The sequence below is a fragment of the Oryzias latipes genome, chromosome 22 (genome assembly GCF_002234675.1).
Source record: "Oryzias latipes chromosome 22, ASM223467v1".
Taxonomy (NCBI): domain Eukaryota; kingdom Metazoa; phylum Chordata; class Actinopteri; order Beloniformes; family Adrianichthyidae; genus Oryzias; species Oryzias latipes.
Genome location: NC_019880.2, coordinates 5,867,330 through 5,881,675, shown reverse-complemented (window position 1 = coordinate 5,881,675; position 14,346 = coordinate 5,867,330). Strand labels below are relative to the sequence as shown.

Here is a 14,346-nt window from a genome sequence, read left to right as displayed (position 1 = left end):
AAATATAACTGATGAAGTACACTGATGAAGTATACCTTCAGGAGCCCGGTGTACTGTTTTTATAAAATAAATTAAATAGTGATAATAATGTAATGCAGATACAATCTTCATTTTTGATAATTATGGAAAAAAACAAAAATAAAACCATACTAAAAATGACATTGTAATGCAAAGACAGGATAAATGACGACTGCTGCCAGTGCATCCACATAAAAGATTGATAACATACTGCACTTACCAAAACTTTTATTATCAACTTCAGAATTAAATTCTTATATTATACAAAGTTCTACATCAAGCAGCTATAACAAACAAATAAAAAAATAAAAATAACACCAAAAAGCATGTCATTGGGTTTTATTTTGAAAGTTAACAACGGAAGGATTATTCTAGGCGCAGATGTGTTTCATTTGAAAGTGCTGTGAACATTGTGTCGCAGTTGATAGCAGGATACTTGCAGGGAAACCGTACAAAAACTATCAACACTGAAGGAAGATCGAAAGTAAGGCCTCGTTATTATATGCTGATATTTATTACATTCTGTGTTCTTCCGTTAGCACGAGAACAAACGGCGCGTGCTAGCTTAGTAACACTTACCTACTTTACTTTCCATAAGAATGGCTGTGTTTCGTTTTCTCGAAAACTGTAGTTGAAACGAAAATTAAACTACAAAGTAGTATGAAGCTTCTATACATCTCACCTCCAACATGAGAGCTAGCAGAAAGTTAATTTAAGTTGTGCACCGCTGCCTGCAACTGTTAGTTTCCACAGAACCATCATTTTTTTTAAATAAAAAAAAACTTTATTAACAAATATTGCACATACAGAATATCACACATTACAATCCATACTAGTATGTGCAAATGCCAAAAGTTTCACATTTGCCAGGAAAATTATCAAAAATGTCAAAAAAGCCATTATAATAGCAAGATAAAACAGATTAAAAAATAAAATAGGTAAAGGATTCTGCTAAAGTCTCAAATGTGACCATGTTTCAACTGTTCTAGAAGCTTTTTGGTTAGTGCAGGATTCAATACTATTTACATACAGAATAATTTATTTCTGAAAAATATAAAATAAATACTGCCTTATTTTGTTACAGAACTCTTCATCTTTGCCGTCTTTTTTTGTCTGCAGGTATGCTTTCCCACAGGTGGAGGTCTGGATGGGGCAGGTTCGTTGACGTGGACCTCTTCACAGACAGCCATGAGACTTTGTCCCAGGCCATCAGAGCTGCAGCGTCCGAAGAGCCGGCGGATGCTGACGGCAGCGTGCTGTTCGGCCACCTGAGGGGTTCTGTGGTGGGCCTCAGATATTACACAGGCGTGGTAAGGGTCAGACTGTCTCTTCCACACACACACATAAAAAATACTCCTACATTTCAGAGGGTTTCTTCTCTGGACAGGTGAACCAGGGTGAGATGGTGGGCTTGGTGCGAGAACCTCATAACCCATACGACTGCAATGCAGTGATGGTTGCAAACGTTTATGGCAACCAGGTGGGACACATCAAGAGGGAACTGGCTGCAGCCATGGCCCATGTCATGGACAACAACCTGGCTAAAGTGGAGGGGTGAGTGTCATGGTGCGGTCACTGTGTCGCTTAGGTTTTCTCCTCATACGTTCAGAGCTTTCCATAAAATTTGGAAAAGTTTTTAAAGACCCACTCTGATGAAAGTTGTGTGTTGGGGAGTTTTTTAACATGTCCTTTTGGTATTTTTTTTGATGATGGAGGACATCAATAAAGAAAATTAGGCTTAAATTAGGCATTTCTCAATATTAAATAGAAAAAATATGAAAAGGTGCCATTTGAAGAAGCTTGTAGCTGTGATGTGGAACCTATTTACTGCATTCTGATGCATCCACCTGCAGAGTAACAGATCCATGTACGTCTTTGTTTTCCTCATCCGAGCTGACGTCTCCCTCCAAACTGTACGACTGTATCCCCTTTTTGTCGCACTGGTAATGGTTGGGGGTGTTGGGAGACATAAGGTAGCAGGAGAGAGTGTAAACAGTGGGATGATGGGAAATGAGGGTGGGCTTACTCCACGCCAATGGTTCCACCGACAACTCGTAGGGGAATTTCTGATAAACAAAGTTTTTTTGAATTTGGCTAAAAACAGCATAATCATAATTAAAAGACCACTAGAAACCCTTTGAAAGCAGATCAAAATGGGTCTTTAAAGGTTGTAACAACAGGAATTGATGCCTTTTCTGGTTATTTGCCAGTTTTTTCTGTCTCGGCATAACTTTGCCGTAAAATGGATAAACAGAATTGCAAATCTCGTTTTATTCTAATTTGTAAATGTCTCATTAGTAGAACATTATAAAATCATGATTTTGTTTTGTTTTTCAATAATTCATTCTTAAAGCAAGAAGAGTTAAATTTTAGTTTTTTTTTTAAATTTTAAGATTTGATGTTGTTGTTTTTTTTTTTACCGTATTCTTTCTCCTTCTGTTTTTTTCTTATCATGTATACGTTATTACATTTTCTTTTGATGTACTTTTATCCAATAATTGGAGGAAAAAAAGTCACAATACTGCAATTAACGTCAGAATTTTCTTTGCCCTTTTTTTTTCTTTCTCTATGGCCCTAATCCTTTTCTGTAATTTTAGACCAAATAAGAAATTGTGAAATTGAAAATATAAAAGTATATTGCTTTTCAGTTCTGAAAGACATCCTATAACATTAGGGTTCTTGTTGAACACCAAACGTTAGTTGTGATTGTTCATTTATTTAATGTATATTAGGTTTTTTGTCGTTTTGTTTTTAAATTGACTTTTAGATGAAAACAGAACATAAATGAGTTGATATGAGCGCCGCTGCCTGTGTGGTTGTCAGGGTCGTACCTTACGGAAAAAACAACTCGTTCACCATGCCGGTCATTTTGTCCTTTTGGGGGAAAGAAGAGAACAAAAATGCAGTCCTGGAAAACATGGAACGGCGAGGATTCAAACTGAACTCAGACGGAAACAAATTAGCAGGTATGCCTGAGTCTTTCAGGAACGTCTGTGGATGCTCCAGACACGTCTGGTTTTACTATTATTTGCTTCCTTTCAGGTCAGAAAACCAACAGCATTTCAGGCGCTCGTGCTTTTTCATCCAAAAAAGGAGTGACTGTCCCACTAACTGCAGAGGAGGTAACTGGATTTAACGACATGAAATGTTTGTTTTCTGTTGAATCGGGACAAAGAAAATGGTAGTCATTTCCATTTTCTGGGAAAAGTATGTTGAAGTCCAACTCCGATCATCTTTTGATCTATTTTCAAAGCGTTCCCAGTGGGCTTTTAATTAGGATTAAGCCATTTTTCTGCCACAAATAAAAGCCCCACCTCCACTTCCCATCACCTATCTGTTTACAAGCAATATTGGTGAACCAGCTGCCATGGGAGGAGGAAGACGAAGACCTTCATGGATCTATTTATCTCTAAGCGGATGCATCAGAATGGAGCGGAGCAGGAAGCTTTTGATTGTATTTTCAGTATCAAAAGCGGTCTTTTTTTAAACAGCATTGTTTTCATCTGCTCCTGATTCACAACAATCTAAACAAAGAAGTACCCAGAAATGCTTCATTTTCTTTATACCGTATTTTCCGGACTATAAGTCGCCCTTTTTTTCATAGTTTGGCAAGGGGTGCGACTTATACTCCGCAGCGACTTATATTAGATATAAATTGAAATAAACACATTGTTAACCCTCCTGTTATGTTCATTTGTGAGGAACAGAGATTCCTGGCTAAATTTGATGTATGAGGTATGTTAAGTGTTAAGAGTATGTTAAGTGACTCAGAGAATCAGCAAACCTTTTTTTACAGTAAGATCTTGAAGGCTAAAAACATAATATTCTATTTTCCAATGATTTCATAGATTCAGAAATGCAATAAAAGTGAAAACTGTTTCTACAAATACAGGATGAAAACAGAGTATTAGTTGGCCAATGATGATTCATGAAAGGATTAAATAAATAAGTACGAGAAAGAATTACTGTGAAATTATGAGATAAACAGTCTGCTATGATTGTGTCATATGAGGTTGTGAAAGTTATTAGTTCTTGGTCCCAGATTTTGTCAAATAAATTTCCCATCAAAATGCGACTTATAGTCCAGTGCGACTTATGTGTTTTTTTCTACTTTATAATGCATTTTTGGGCTGGTGCGACTTATACTCCGGTGCGACTTATAGTCCGGAAAATACGGTAAATGTCCCCCACCTTGAGGGTAAAAAAAGTTCCACAAGTACATGTTAAAAACCCCATCGGAGTGGGTCTTTAGACATTTCATGGTCTTTTTACATAAATTAATATTTGTCATGTTATTATAATGACACAAATCTTCTAGCCTTTGCTCATTTCTAAACTCTGTTCTGCACTTGTTGTCTCTTTCAGCTGAAGAATGCTTTTGACAACCTGTTTGAAGGTTTGATGGAGAGTAAAGACGGAGAGAAAGAAGCCGCTGAGGCGAGTACTGATTCCGTGTTTACGTCAGTCAGCTGTTTCCTTTTTGGGATTGGATCATTTGGATTTATATCCTGGAAAACAGTCGATATAAAGATTTCTGTTTTTTTTCTGTTTGTGTTCTTCATTAGTTCAGTCTTTTTGTTTTCTAAAGTCTCACTGTTCAGAAATTTTTCACCTTAAATTGGCATCTAGTTGGAAATAAACACCTAGCTATTTTAGAGATGCGGTAGCATGAACAGAATCAATTTCCGAAATATTGTAAAAAAAATAATCAATTACATTTATGACCTTTAGAATCATCTAATGCTAAATTTTAAACAAAGTTTACAGTGCACACGCTCAGGAAACATGAGTTGCTGAACCTGCTGCTTTTTTCAGGAGAAACGTCCAATGAACTTAAGATCAACCGGCAAAAAGTCTCTAATTTTATGCCCCAAAAGTGATGGCAGTTAAATAAAAACATTTTAAAAAGTAATTAAAGTAGTCGGCTGATGAGCGAAGAAACTATAATCCTTATCAAGGATGAAGAAAGTGCAGCGGCAGAACCTGGATTCATCTTTTCATGCCCAAAACATTAAAGTCAATTATATTATTTGTTAAAAATGTCTGTTCTGGATCCAAAAAATAGTGGGGTGTTTGCATAAATCATTTAGTTGTTGCCAGGCAGAAATGTGAAGAAAGTAAACAAATCGTAGCGATCGCAACAACCGACATCAAAGCTCAGTCCAAATATTTCAAATAATTTAATTATAATATGTCTTAAACTCAGATTTACCACCAGATCTATAAGGTGTGATCACATTTTAACTTTTAACAAGTTCATATAAGTAGGAAAAATGGTTATTATAATGATGATAGAGGGCAGAAATCCTTCATGGCAACAATAATGTGATGTGAGAAGAATAACAGAATTGATGTTTTTCCCACAAATTGCTTCACAGCTGCATTAAAGGACCAACAGTGATTTATTTTTTATTTTTTAATCTTCTCTGCAGTCTGTGGCCACGCCCCTCCTGCCTCACCAGAAACAAGCGCTTTCCTGGATGTGCGCGCGAGAAAACAAATGTGCGCTGCCGCCATTCTGGGAGAAAAGAGGCGATCTGTACTACAACAGCCTGACGTGTTTCTCCTCCAAAGAGATCCCAGAGAGAGTGCGTGGGGGGATCCTGGCAGATGACATGGGACTGGTAAGCCGCTCAGATGCTAAAACAACCGTGTTTTAGAAAAAAGGCCACAGGGTGATGGAGTTTCCATGTTTCACTCCAAAGGCATGAAGGTTAGGATAATTGGAAATACTAAAAAATGCCATCGAAACGACTGTTGTTGTGATTTTGGGCTATACAAATAAAATTGAATTGAATTGAATTGAATCCATAAATGGGATCGTAAGCGTGCAGGATTAGGCAAACTAAAGGGCACATTTGAATTGTAGATGTGTCTTCTCTGTTCTGCTTTTCAGGGCAAAACTCTGACAACAATCGCCCTGATTCTCACCAACTTTCACAAAGGGAAGCCTCTGCCTGTGCAGAAATGTGTAAGCATTTTTTTTAATTCTTATATTCTCACAGCATTACATTAATGCAACAGTTTTTATTATTATTTTTGTGTGCACAGCAAGAACGGCCCTCACCTTTCAAGGTTAAAACTAAAACGGCAGAGGCCTCCAGACGGGAAGGTAATCGTCCCGCCTTTCATGTCATTTCAAAAAGTTTCGAGGAAGCATGACGTGGCGTTTATCTCATGTAGATAAAGCAGCAGGAGCAAGCAGTTCAAAAGGAACTGATCCCGGCTCAGAAATGTAAGCATCTTTTACTCCTGACACCAAAAACTTGTGATGTTTGTTTTAGCTTAGAAAAAACAAATCCTGTCAAACATAATCTGTGAATCAGAGTAAACCTGGAGGAAACATTCGACACGTCTGAGGTGGTGGAGGTGAAGGAAGAGAAGCAGAAAAGTACGAGCTTTCACATCTATTTCAAGTTATTCGGGTGTTTTTTTTTGTACTTTAGTTTGACCTTATACCTTTAATTTTGTTTTTCAAACTACAGAGTTAAAGAAAGGCAAGTTGAAACCCACAAAGCGAAAACCCGGTAAAGGTGCGTCTCCACTCAAGTTGTGAGCTTACATGTCAAAATAAAAGCTTGATAAAGCTTTTTGTGATGAAAATTGTATTTTTAGTGCAACATTCAGTCCCACCCGCACCCACAACAGCTCCTGCCGCTCTGCAGAAACTATGTCCTAAAACGGCAAAGGTTTTTCGAAATTGGCTCAAATCGGCATAATGATATTTATGGTGAACACTTTAAAAACAGAACTACAGATGATCGGAGTGGGACTTTAAACGTTTCAGTGACAGAAATGTCAGAAAATAATACATATATCATAGCTGACGAGCACTTTTTTAGGATCCGAATTGACTGATTCTCTCATCTTCTGTCTGTTGCACAGAGGCTCCGGTGTTGCTGGAGGACCTGGACTTTGCTGCAGCTCTAAGTGGTTCATCAGACACAGGCCCAAAGAAGAAGAAAACCTCTCAGAAGTCCACCCTCAAAGACAGTAAGTTGTTGCTGGTTTGCTTTTCAGTGAAAGCGAAGCTCAGACTGCGTGAAATTCCTCTTGCTGTCTGCAGGTGTGGAGTCTTCCTGTACCTCAGACTCGGATGACTCGTCGGCAAGAGCCACTCTTATCGTCTGTCCTCTATCGGTGCTCAGCAACTGGCTGGTACATAAAAAAACAATTCATCAAAAAAGAATGTCAGTCAAAGCGGCTTTTCAGCTTTCCTCCCTGTTATTTTCCTGACTTTCTTCTTGTGCAGGACCAGTTTGAGCAGCACATTCACCCTGACGTGAAGCTCGGCGTGTATCTGTATTACGGATCCGATCGCAACAGGAGCAAGAAGTTCCTGTCTTCTCAGGACGTGGTGATCACCACCTACAACGTCCTGTCTGCTGACTTTGGGGTGAGTGAAACCGCTTTACGGGGATGAGCCCACAAATACGTCGTTTCACGAGCTTGTGCTTTCAGAATAAGAGCCCCTTACACGGGATCGACTGGCTGAGGGTGGTGCTGGATGAAGGACACTTTATAAGAAACCCCAATGCCCAGATGAGTAAGGCCGTGCTGGAGCTGAAGGCCCAGAGACGATGGATTCTGTCAGGTGAGTTCTCCCTGTAAGATACAGAGAAATGTAAGCAGGAATATCTTCTAAAAGGAGATTTTTATGAATGGAAATGTTTTTTTTGTATACAATCTTGAATCTAATTGAACAAATCTTATTGATTTGAAATCCAGTCCTTGGCTAACTTTTTAAATGATCCTAGTTTTTGGTATAAACAGATTGAAAATCCTGCGGCCTTGAATCATTCTTCTAAAAGGAAAGTGTTCATGTGTTCCTTAAGGTACACCGATTCAGAACAGCGTGAAAGACATGTGGATGCTGCTGGCCTTTCTGCGTCTGAAGCCCTTCAACGTCAGAGAGTGGTGGAACAGAGTGATCCAGAGACCCGTCCTGCAAGGAGACAGGACCGGCCTGGAGTGAGTGCTCCTAAACGTTCGTGTAGTTAAAGGACAATCCTCTAGAGGGCGTTGTTTAGCTTGTATTTTCCAATTTCCAGTTTCCAGTGATAAGTAAAAAACAATAAAGCATGAACCATAGTTTATTTGATGAAAAATCTTGCAATTTTCTGCTTGAATGCTTTTACCCATCTTTTATTTTGATATAGATCTGTAAAAAAAAATGAGAAATGTTGTGAAATGGGCACAGAAACCTCCAGACTTTGGTGAAGTACATCACCCTGCGGCGGACCAAAAACAGCGAGGTAAACGGCCAGCGTTTGGTGCGGCTGCCTGAGAAGAAGGTTTACGTGGAGCAAGTGGAGCTCAGTCAGCAGGAGAGGGAGGAGTACGAGCTAGCATGCAACGAGGGGCGGAGCACCATCGGCAGGTGACGCAGACGGGTCACTTCTGAATCAAATAAATGGAAAAAATTTCTCTTTTGATCTGAAAATGTCAACGTCTGTGCTCATTCTTACAGATATGTGTCTGAAGGGACCGTCTTGAGGAATTACGCCGATGTGCTCGTCATTCTGATGAGGCTCCGGCAGCACTGCTGCCACCCTGATCTGCTGGCAAAGGCAGCAAACTCAGGTTTGGGTAAAATCTTTACACCTGTGAGTTATGAATGGAGAGAACAGACAAAACACGAAGAGTCCAAACCAGTTTCAAATTCTCTAGGACAATTATTGAAGGGGAAATGCAAAAATAAACTCTTTTCTAGCATTAGCTAGGATTCTATACCAAATACAGTACCGGTAAGTGAAATTTAAAAAATTATATAAAAGAAATGAGAGAAACGTTTCATCACCAACATTTTAATTCACAATGAAAACCTGCAACAAACGAAATGCCCAGTGAAAGAGAAAAGGATTCTTCAAGCTAGTGACCATAAGATATTTATCACTAATAAAGATGTGCACTCATGTCAGTAATGACATGAGTGCACACTGGTTTAGCTGTACAGCTACAGCTAAACCAGGACAAAACAGAGGTTTTAGTGATCGGTTCTGAAGACAAGAGAGAGATAGTTTTATCTAAACTAAAGAATTACAAAACTTCTCAGTGTGTGAGAAACCTGGGTGTCATTTTTGACTCTGAGTTGAATTTTATCCCACAAATTAAAAACATCACAAAAACAGGATTTTATCATCTAAAAAATATATCCAGAGTCCGCCCATTTCTCTCTCTTGCCAGTACAGAGGTGCTAATGCATGCTTTTATTACCAGCAGATTGGATTATTGTAATGCCCTGCTCTCTGGTCTTCCCAGAACAAGAATAGCAAATCTTCAACTGCTGCAAAATTCAGCAGCACGCGTTCTGACGAGGACCAGGGGGCGGGAACACATTACACCGATTTTAAGATCGCTGCATTGGCTCCCTGTGCAATTCAGGATTGATTTTAAAGTTCTTTTATTGGTTTACAAATGTTTTTATGGTCTCGGGCCTTCATATTTATCTGACATGATTTTAAAGTATGAGCCCTCGCGGACCCTGAGGTCCTCTGATACAGGCCTTTTGGTTATCCCAAAAGTTAGAACAAAAACGTACGGCGAGGCCTCATTCAGTTTTTACGGACCTCGCCTGTGGAACAGCCTCCCAGAGAGCCTCAGGGCTGCAGAGACAGTTCATGTTTTTAAAGGAAGGCTTAAGACCTACCTTTTTAATTTAGCTTTTAGTTGAATTTTAGGATTTTTTATTTTATTTTATTTTATTTTATTATTATTATTATTATTATTATTATTATCATTATTTTTAATTTATTATTATTATTATTATTTTTAAATATTTTAATTAATTTATTTTTCTTTTAACTAGTTTTATATGTGTATGTAAATACATTTATTTATTTATTCTATTAATTTTTAAGACGCTCTTACTACTTCATATGCCTATTAAGGTTTATGTAATTATTTGTTTTTTGTCCATGTTTTATATATATTTTAATTTTATTCCTTTTACATTTTATTTCACTCCAGTGTTTCCCTCTGAGGGATCCTCCACATCAGTGACTGACCCTTCTCAGTGAGCGGGGTCGCTGCAGTGGGATCTCCTGGGTCTGACTCTTTTGATCGGATCTGGGGGGTTCTGTGGTGGTGTACTCCGTGAACTTGGGTTGGGGGGTCGCTGGTGTGGACATGTCCCCAAACTATCGTTTTCCCACCTCAGGACAAAGCCAGGTCTCTACATTCTATCATTCTATCACTTTTTTATTTATTTATTTATTTATTTATTTATGTGTGTGTGGGTGTGTGTGTGTGTGCGTGTGTGTTTTTGCGGGGGGGGGGGGGGGGGGGGTTGTCGCACGGTTTGTCTTGTCATCTTGTTTTTAAATTTTATTGTATTTTATGCACAGCACTTTGAGTGACATCTGTTGTCGAAAAAGTGCTATATAAATAAAGGTTGATTTGATTTGATTTGATCGCCCCGACGGTTTAGGGTTCAAAAGGTCATTTAAAGGCCTATTTTTGTTCATGGCTTTTGATTTTGACTGAAACGAGAGCTGTGGAGTCCTCTCATGGGTTCTTCTTATTTGATCTTTTTTCTTTTATTCAGATTTTTTTTAAACTTTTACTAATTTGTCCCTGAAGGACCCATGGGACCAAATTAGGATTTTTTTTCCCCCCCGGCAGCAGTTAATTGCTACTACCTGACCTACCTTTTGTTCCGCACAACTCAAACCCCTAATAGCTCATTGTAATCCAAATTACTATGTCCGTTGGAAAGACATTGAATTACTTTAAGTTTCAGACCCCCCACTACAGGCGCTCATGGGAAACAAAAACAAAAACCTGGAAACAATTGAAAACCCATGGATAGTGAGGATAATGGGGGGAGGATTTTAAAAATCTTTTCCAGAACAGTTGGGTGACTGTCTTTATTTGGATCAAAGAAAGAATTCTGTTTAGTGAAACTAAATGTTCTAAACGATCAGAAGAATAAAGCTGCATCACGGCTTCATTTACCCTCATTGAAGCTGAGTGCACGAAGAGAGAATAGGATCAGAAGTTAACGGGTCAATTCCGCCAGAGCGGGTCGTTTCCTCTCCGAAATTTCAAGATCCTTGGTCCATTTTGGGGGGAAAGTTCTTGACTGTCTTGGACGTTCTAATACTAACAAGGATCTGCTTCCTTCACCATTTAAAGAGCCCTCTGGGCAATATTTTTCTTTTTTTTTACTGACCAATATCCACCAAGTCTTACTTCACCCTTCAGAAAAATAAGACACTCTTTTATATTTATGTTACTATTATAAATATAAATGAACCATTGCTTTTTTTGGAGCATAAATAAACCGTAAACATAATTAGAAAATATTATTTTTTTCTAAATATGAAATAGTTTATTATAACTTTTGACAGAAGTTCAGGTGACTTCCTTTCAAAATAAAACAACGGCCTGTGCCACAATGGGTCGTCTCAATGCAGCAAATGTCATAGTAGGTATGAGTAGCAGTGATTAAAAAATAAATACACCATTTATATGGTCTCAGCCGTAAATTAGTAAACCTAACAAACCGAAATTAAATGATAATCAGTGACCCATACCATGTTTATGAACCATTTGGCACACAAAAAATCTTTGACTTGTATTTAAAAACTATCATTTGGCACACCATTGTGCTTGCTGATCTCCTTGGGCTCTAAATGTTTTAGTCCAACTTTGGTAAACTGAAGCTGCACCACCTTATGTTAGGAGACTTACCGAGTGAATGACTGAAATAAAGTTGAACTTATCAGACTGTTATGCTTGATCCACCTCATAGTCCGTGACTTTTCTTCAAGCAGAGAGCCACAATGGAGAGGTAAAAGAGCCTCACGAGGCTCCAGAGCCTCAGGTTGCAGACCCCTGACTTACATCCGTTAAAAGGCGGTTCTCCTGTGGTTGTGTGCTGCAGGTGATGGCGCTGCAGGTGCAGGCGCTGCAGCCACGCCAGCAGAGCTGCGGGAGCGTCTCATCGAGAAGCTGCGTCTGGTGCTGGCCAGCGGCTCGGACGAGGAGTGCTCCGTGTGTTTGGACTCCATCCGTCTGCCCGTCATCACTCACTGCGCCCACGTTTACTGCCGACCCTGCATCGCTCAAGTCATCAGCAACGAGCAGGTTCCTCCCCTTAGAGCAAAACGTTTCTGTTGAGCTTTGTACCCGACAACCTGCTGCTGACTCGCTTTCTTTCCCACGTTCTGGTCGTGTTTGCAAAGGAAAAGCCGAGATGCCCTCTCTGTAGAAGTGAGATCAAGAGCAGCGAGTTGGTGGAGTTTCCTCAGGAGGACATGGAAGAGGAGAGTACGAACAATGGGAAGTGGAGGACGAGCTCAAAGGTCTGGGATCCAGCTGCGAGCTAAAAATAGTCGAAACACTCTGCAGACCACTAAAATATGCAGCACTCTCATGCATCCATAAAAGGAAAACATGTTCAAGCCTTTCCAACCAAAATCTGAGAAGGAAGTTTTCATGTGGCCAATATTCACTTCTTCATAATAATTTTTTAAATAAAAACTCACATATATTAGTTACTTGACTCAGCTGTCAGTAATGTTCCCCTTTAAACAGGAGGACTTTCTGGACTTTTTTGGAAGTCTCCTCCTCTCAAGCACGTTTGCACCTCTGCAGGTAAAAGCTCTGATGGGAAACTTGCTGAGGCTGCGGGAGGAAGACAGCAGCATCAAGTGTCTGGTCGTCTCTCAGTTCACACGCTTCCTCTCCATCCTGGAGGTTCCACTCAGGTCAGAAACACGAGCTCACGTTTCTGTGAGCAGAAATGCAGTGGAACAAAGTTTTTTTTTTTTTTTTCATTTAACTCTGCAGGGAACACGGCTTCCGTTTTGTGCGTTTGGACGGCTCCATGAGCCAAAAGAAGAGGACCCAAGTCATCAAGGAGTTTCAGAGTTCTGAGGCACACAGCCCTGCCATCATGCTGCTGTCACTCAAAGCCGGAGGGGTGGGGCTTAACCTGACTGCCGCCTCCCACGTTTTCCTCATGGATCCCGTAAGAGCAGAAACGAATCCGAACTGCTGGATTTTCTGTTGAGATTCTAAATTTTTGTGGCTAAAAATGCAAGCAAGTAGCAAAACGAAAACATTTTATCACAAAAAAAAACGTCTCAAATCAGTAATGAAGTAATGAATTATTATATTATTATATTATTATTATTATTAGAAAATACATCTCCAGTTTGGAACCTTATTGGCAACGTTGAGATGATCATCTTTATTTAATTGCTGAAAACGCCAAAAGTTGAGATCACATGGTCAGTTTTAAAGATAACTAATGTTTAATAGTGGAGATGGATCAACACATTTATAAAATGTAGTTAGAGATGCTTTATTCAAACACGGAGATCTAAACGAGCTGCGTGTCTCTGCCAAGGCCTGGAATCCAGCGACAGAGGAGCAGTGCATCGACCGCTGCCATCGTCTGGGCCAGAAGAACAACGTTGTCGTCACAAAGGTCAGAGACGTGGCCTGCAGTTAATGCAAACTTTGTTTCCATGCTCCTTCCTTCTTTCTTTTAAGAAGCTTAAAGTCCCGTCTTTTCAGTTCATTGTGAAGGATTCGGTGGAGGAGAACATGGTGAAGATCCAGAAAAAGAAGCAGGATCTGGTGGAGAAGGCCTTCGGCTCTGCAGACAGGAAAATTTCTCGCATCGATGACATCAGAGCGCTGATGGAGCTGTAGGCGTGACGCTGTGGCGGGGATTCTTCTGCGTGTTGCACCGCCTCAGAATCATCTTCATGCTTGAGTTCACAATTCAAGGAAACAGTAAATGTGCTCAAACGTTTTTGTCAGTCCCTGTTTCTGCTCTAAAGGAACTAGCTGCTGACAGTTCAGCATTTTGTTCTTAAACAAAAGATTCTGTTTCAGAGGCAAAGTTCAAGTGGGTGAATGTATAAAAGGGGACGTTTTTTTTCCAGCACTGCTGCTTTCTAGACGGGGTTTAAAAAGAAATGTCTCATATGATCTCATCATATTGGGGAGCTTCCATAATGTACACATACTTCTTACTTTCGTTCCTACAAAAATAAAGATTTTAGGGCTCATTTGCTCTTTATTACATAGATTAATTTTATGGATAATTGACACCATTTCCTGCTTATATCATGGTCACTTATCAAATATTAGTGCTTTAATCTTTGCATTTAAATTAGTTTTCCCAAAGAATGGACTGTGTGATGCATTGTCATTGTAACTGCTACAGAGCTCGCCTCTCTGCTGTAGCTGGTGTTTGAGGACTAACCAGCGGACGTAAGCCGTATATAAGCTAAATATCATGTCAAGTGATAAGAAGCATCATTTCCCTCTGAAATTAGGGAAATGATGCTTCTTACTGCCTTTTTGTCC

General features: G+C 39.5%; 1 protein-coding gene and 1 long non-coding RNA gene across 3 annotated transcripts; one reads left to right on the top strand and one right to left on the bottom strand.

Annotated features, from left to right (window-relative positions):
* The first annotated feature begins 372 nt into the window (after positions 1-372).
* hltf (helicase like transcription factor) lies at positions 373-14,059 on the top strand. Its single transcript, XM_023951901.1, has 25 exons — positions 373-502; positions 1,138-1,328; positions 1,406-1,572; positions 2,842-2,984; positions 3,061-3,140; positions 4,384-4,455; positions 5,451-5,642; positions 5,915-5,989; positions 6,070-6,130; positions 6,202-6,253; positions 6,345-6,409; positions 6,504-6,551; positions 6,904-7,011; positions 7,085-7,176; positions 7,271-7,414; positions 7,480-7,612; positions 7,854-7,989; positions 8,219-8,398; positions 8,489-8,601; positions 11,906-12,108; positions 12,207-12,326; positions 12,619-12,731; positions 12,814-12,994; positions 13,376-13,456; positions 13,546-14,059. Exons 2-25 carry the CDS (start codon positions 1,140-1,142, stop codon positions 13,681-13,683), a joined length of 2,886 nt encoding a protein of 961 aa, XP_023807669.1. The 5' UTR covers positions 373-502; positions 1,138-1,139; the 3' UTR covers positions 13,684-14,059.
* Positions 5,975-11,913, bottom strand: LOC110017504. Of its 2 annotated transcripts, XR_002292922.2 has the most exons (3): positions 11,713-11,913; positions 8,487-8,622; positions 5,975-7,623 (listed from the first exon to the last, which is right to left on the bottom strand). It is a non-coding gene; the product is annotated as an uncharacterized LOC110017504 (long non-coding RNA). The 2 variants fall into 2 exon arrangements; XR_002292923.2 differs by lacking the exon at positions 8,487-8,622.
* Positions 14,060-14,346: the final 287 nt, after the last annotated feature.

What these genes read in the sequence shown, in the direction of transcription:
- hltf (XM_023951901.1), top strand. Translation starts at nt 1,140, where the DNA reads ATGCTTTCCCACAGGTGGAGGTCTGGATGGGGCAGGTTCGTTGACGTG. An exon ending in AGACGGAAACAAATTAGCAG is followed by an intron (nt 2,985 to 3,060) that starts GTATGCCTGAGT and finishes GCTTCCTTTCAG; the next exon opens with GTCAGAAAACCAACAGCATT. An exon ending in ACGTTTTCCTCATGGATCCC is followed by an intron (nt 12,995 to 13,375) that starts GTAAGAGCAGAA and finishes GTCTCTGCCAAG; the next exon opens with GCCTGGAATCCAGCGACAGA.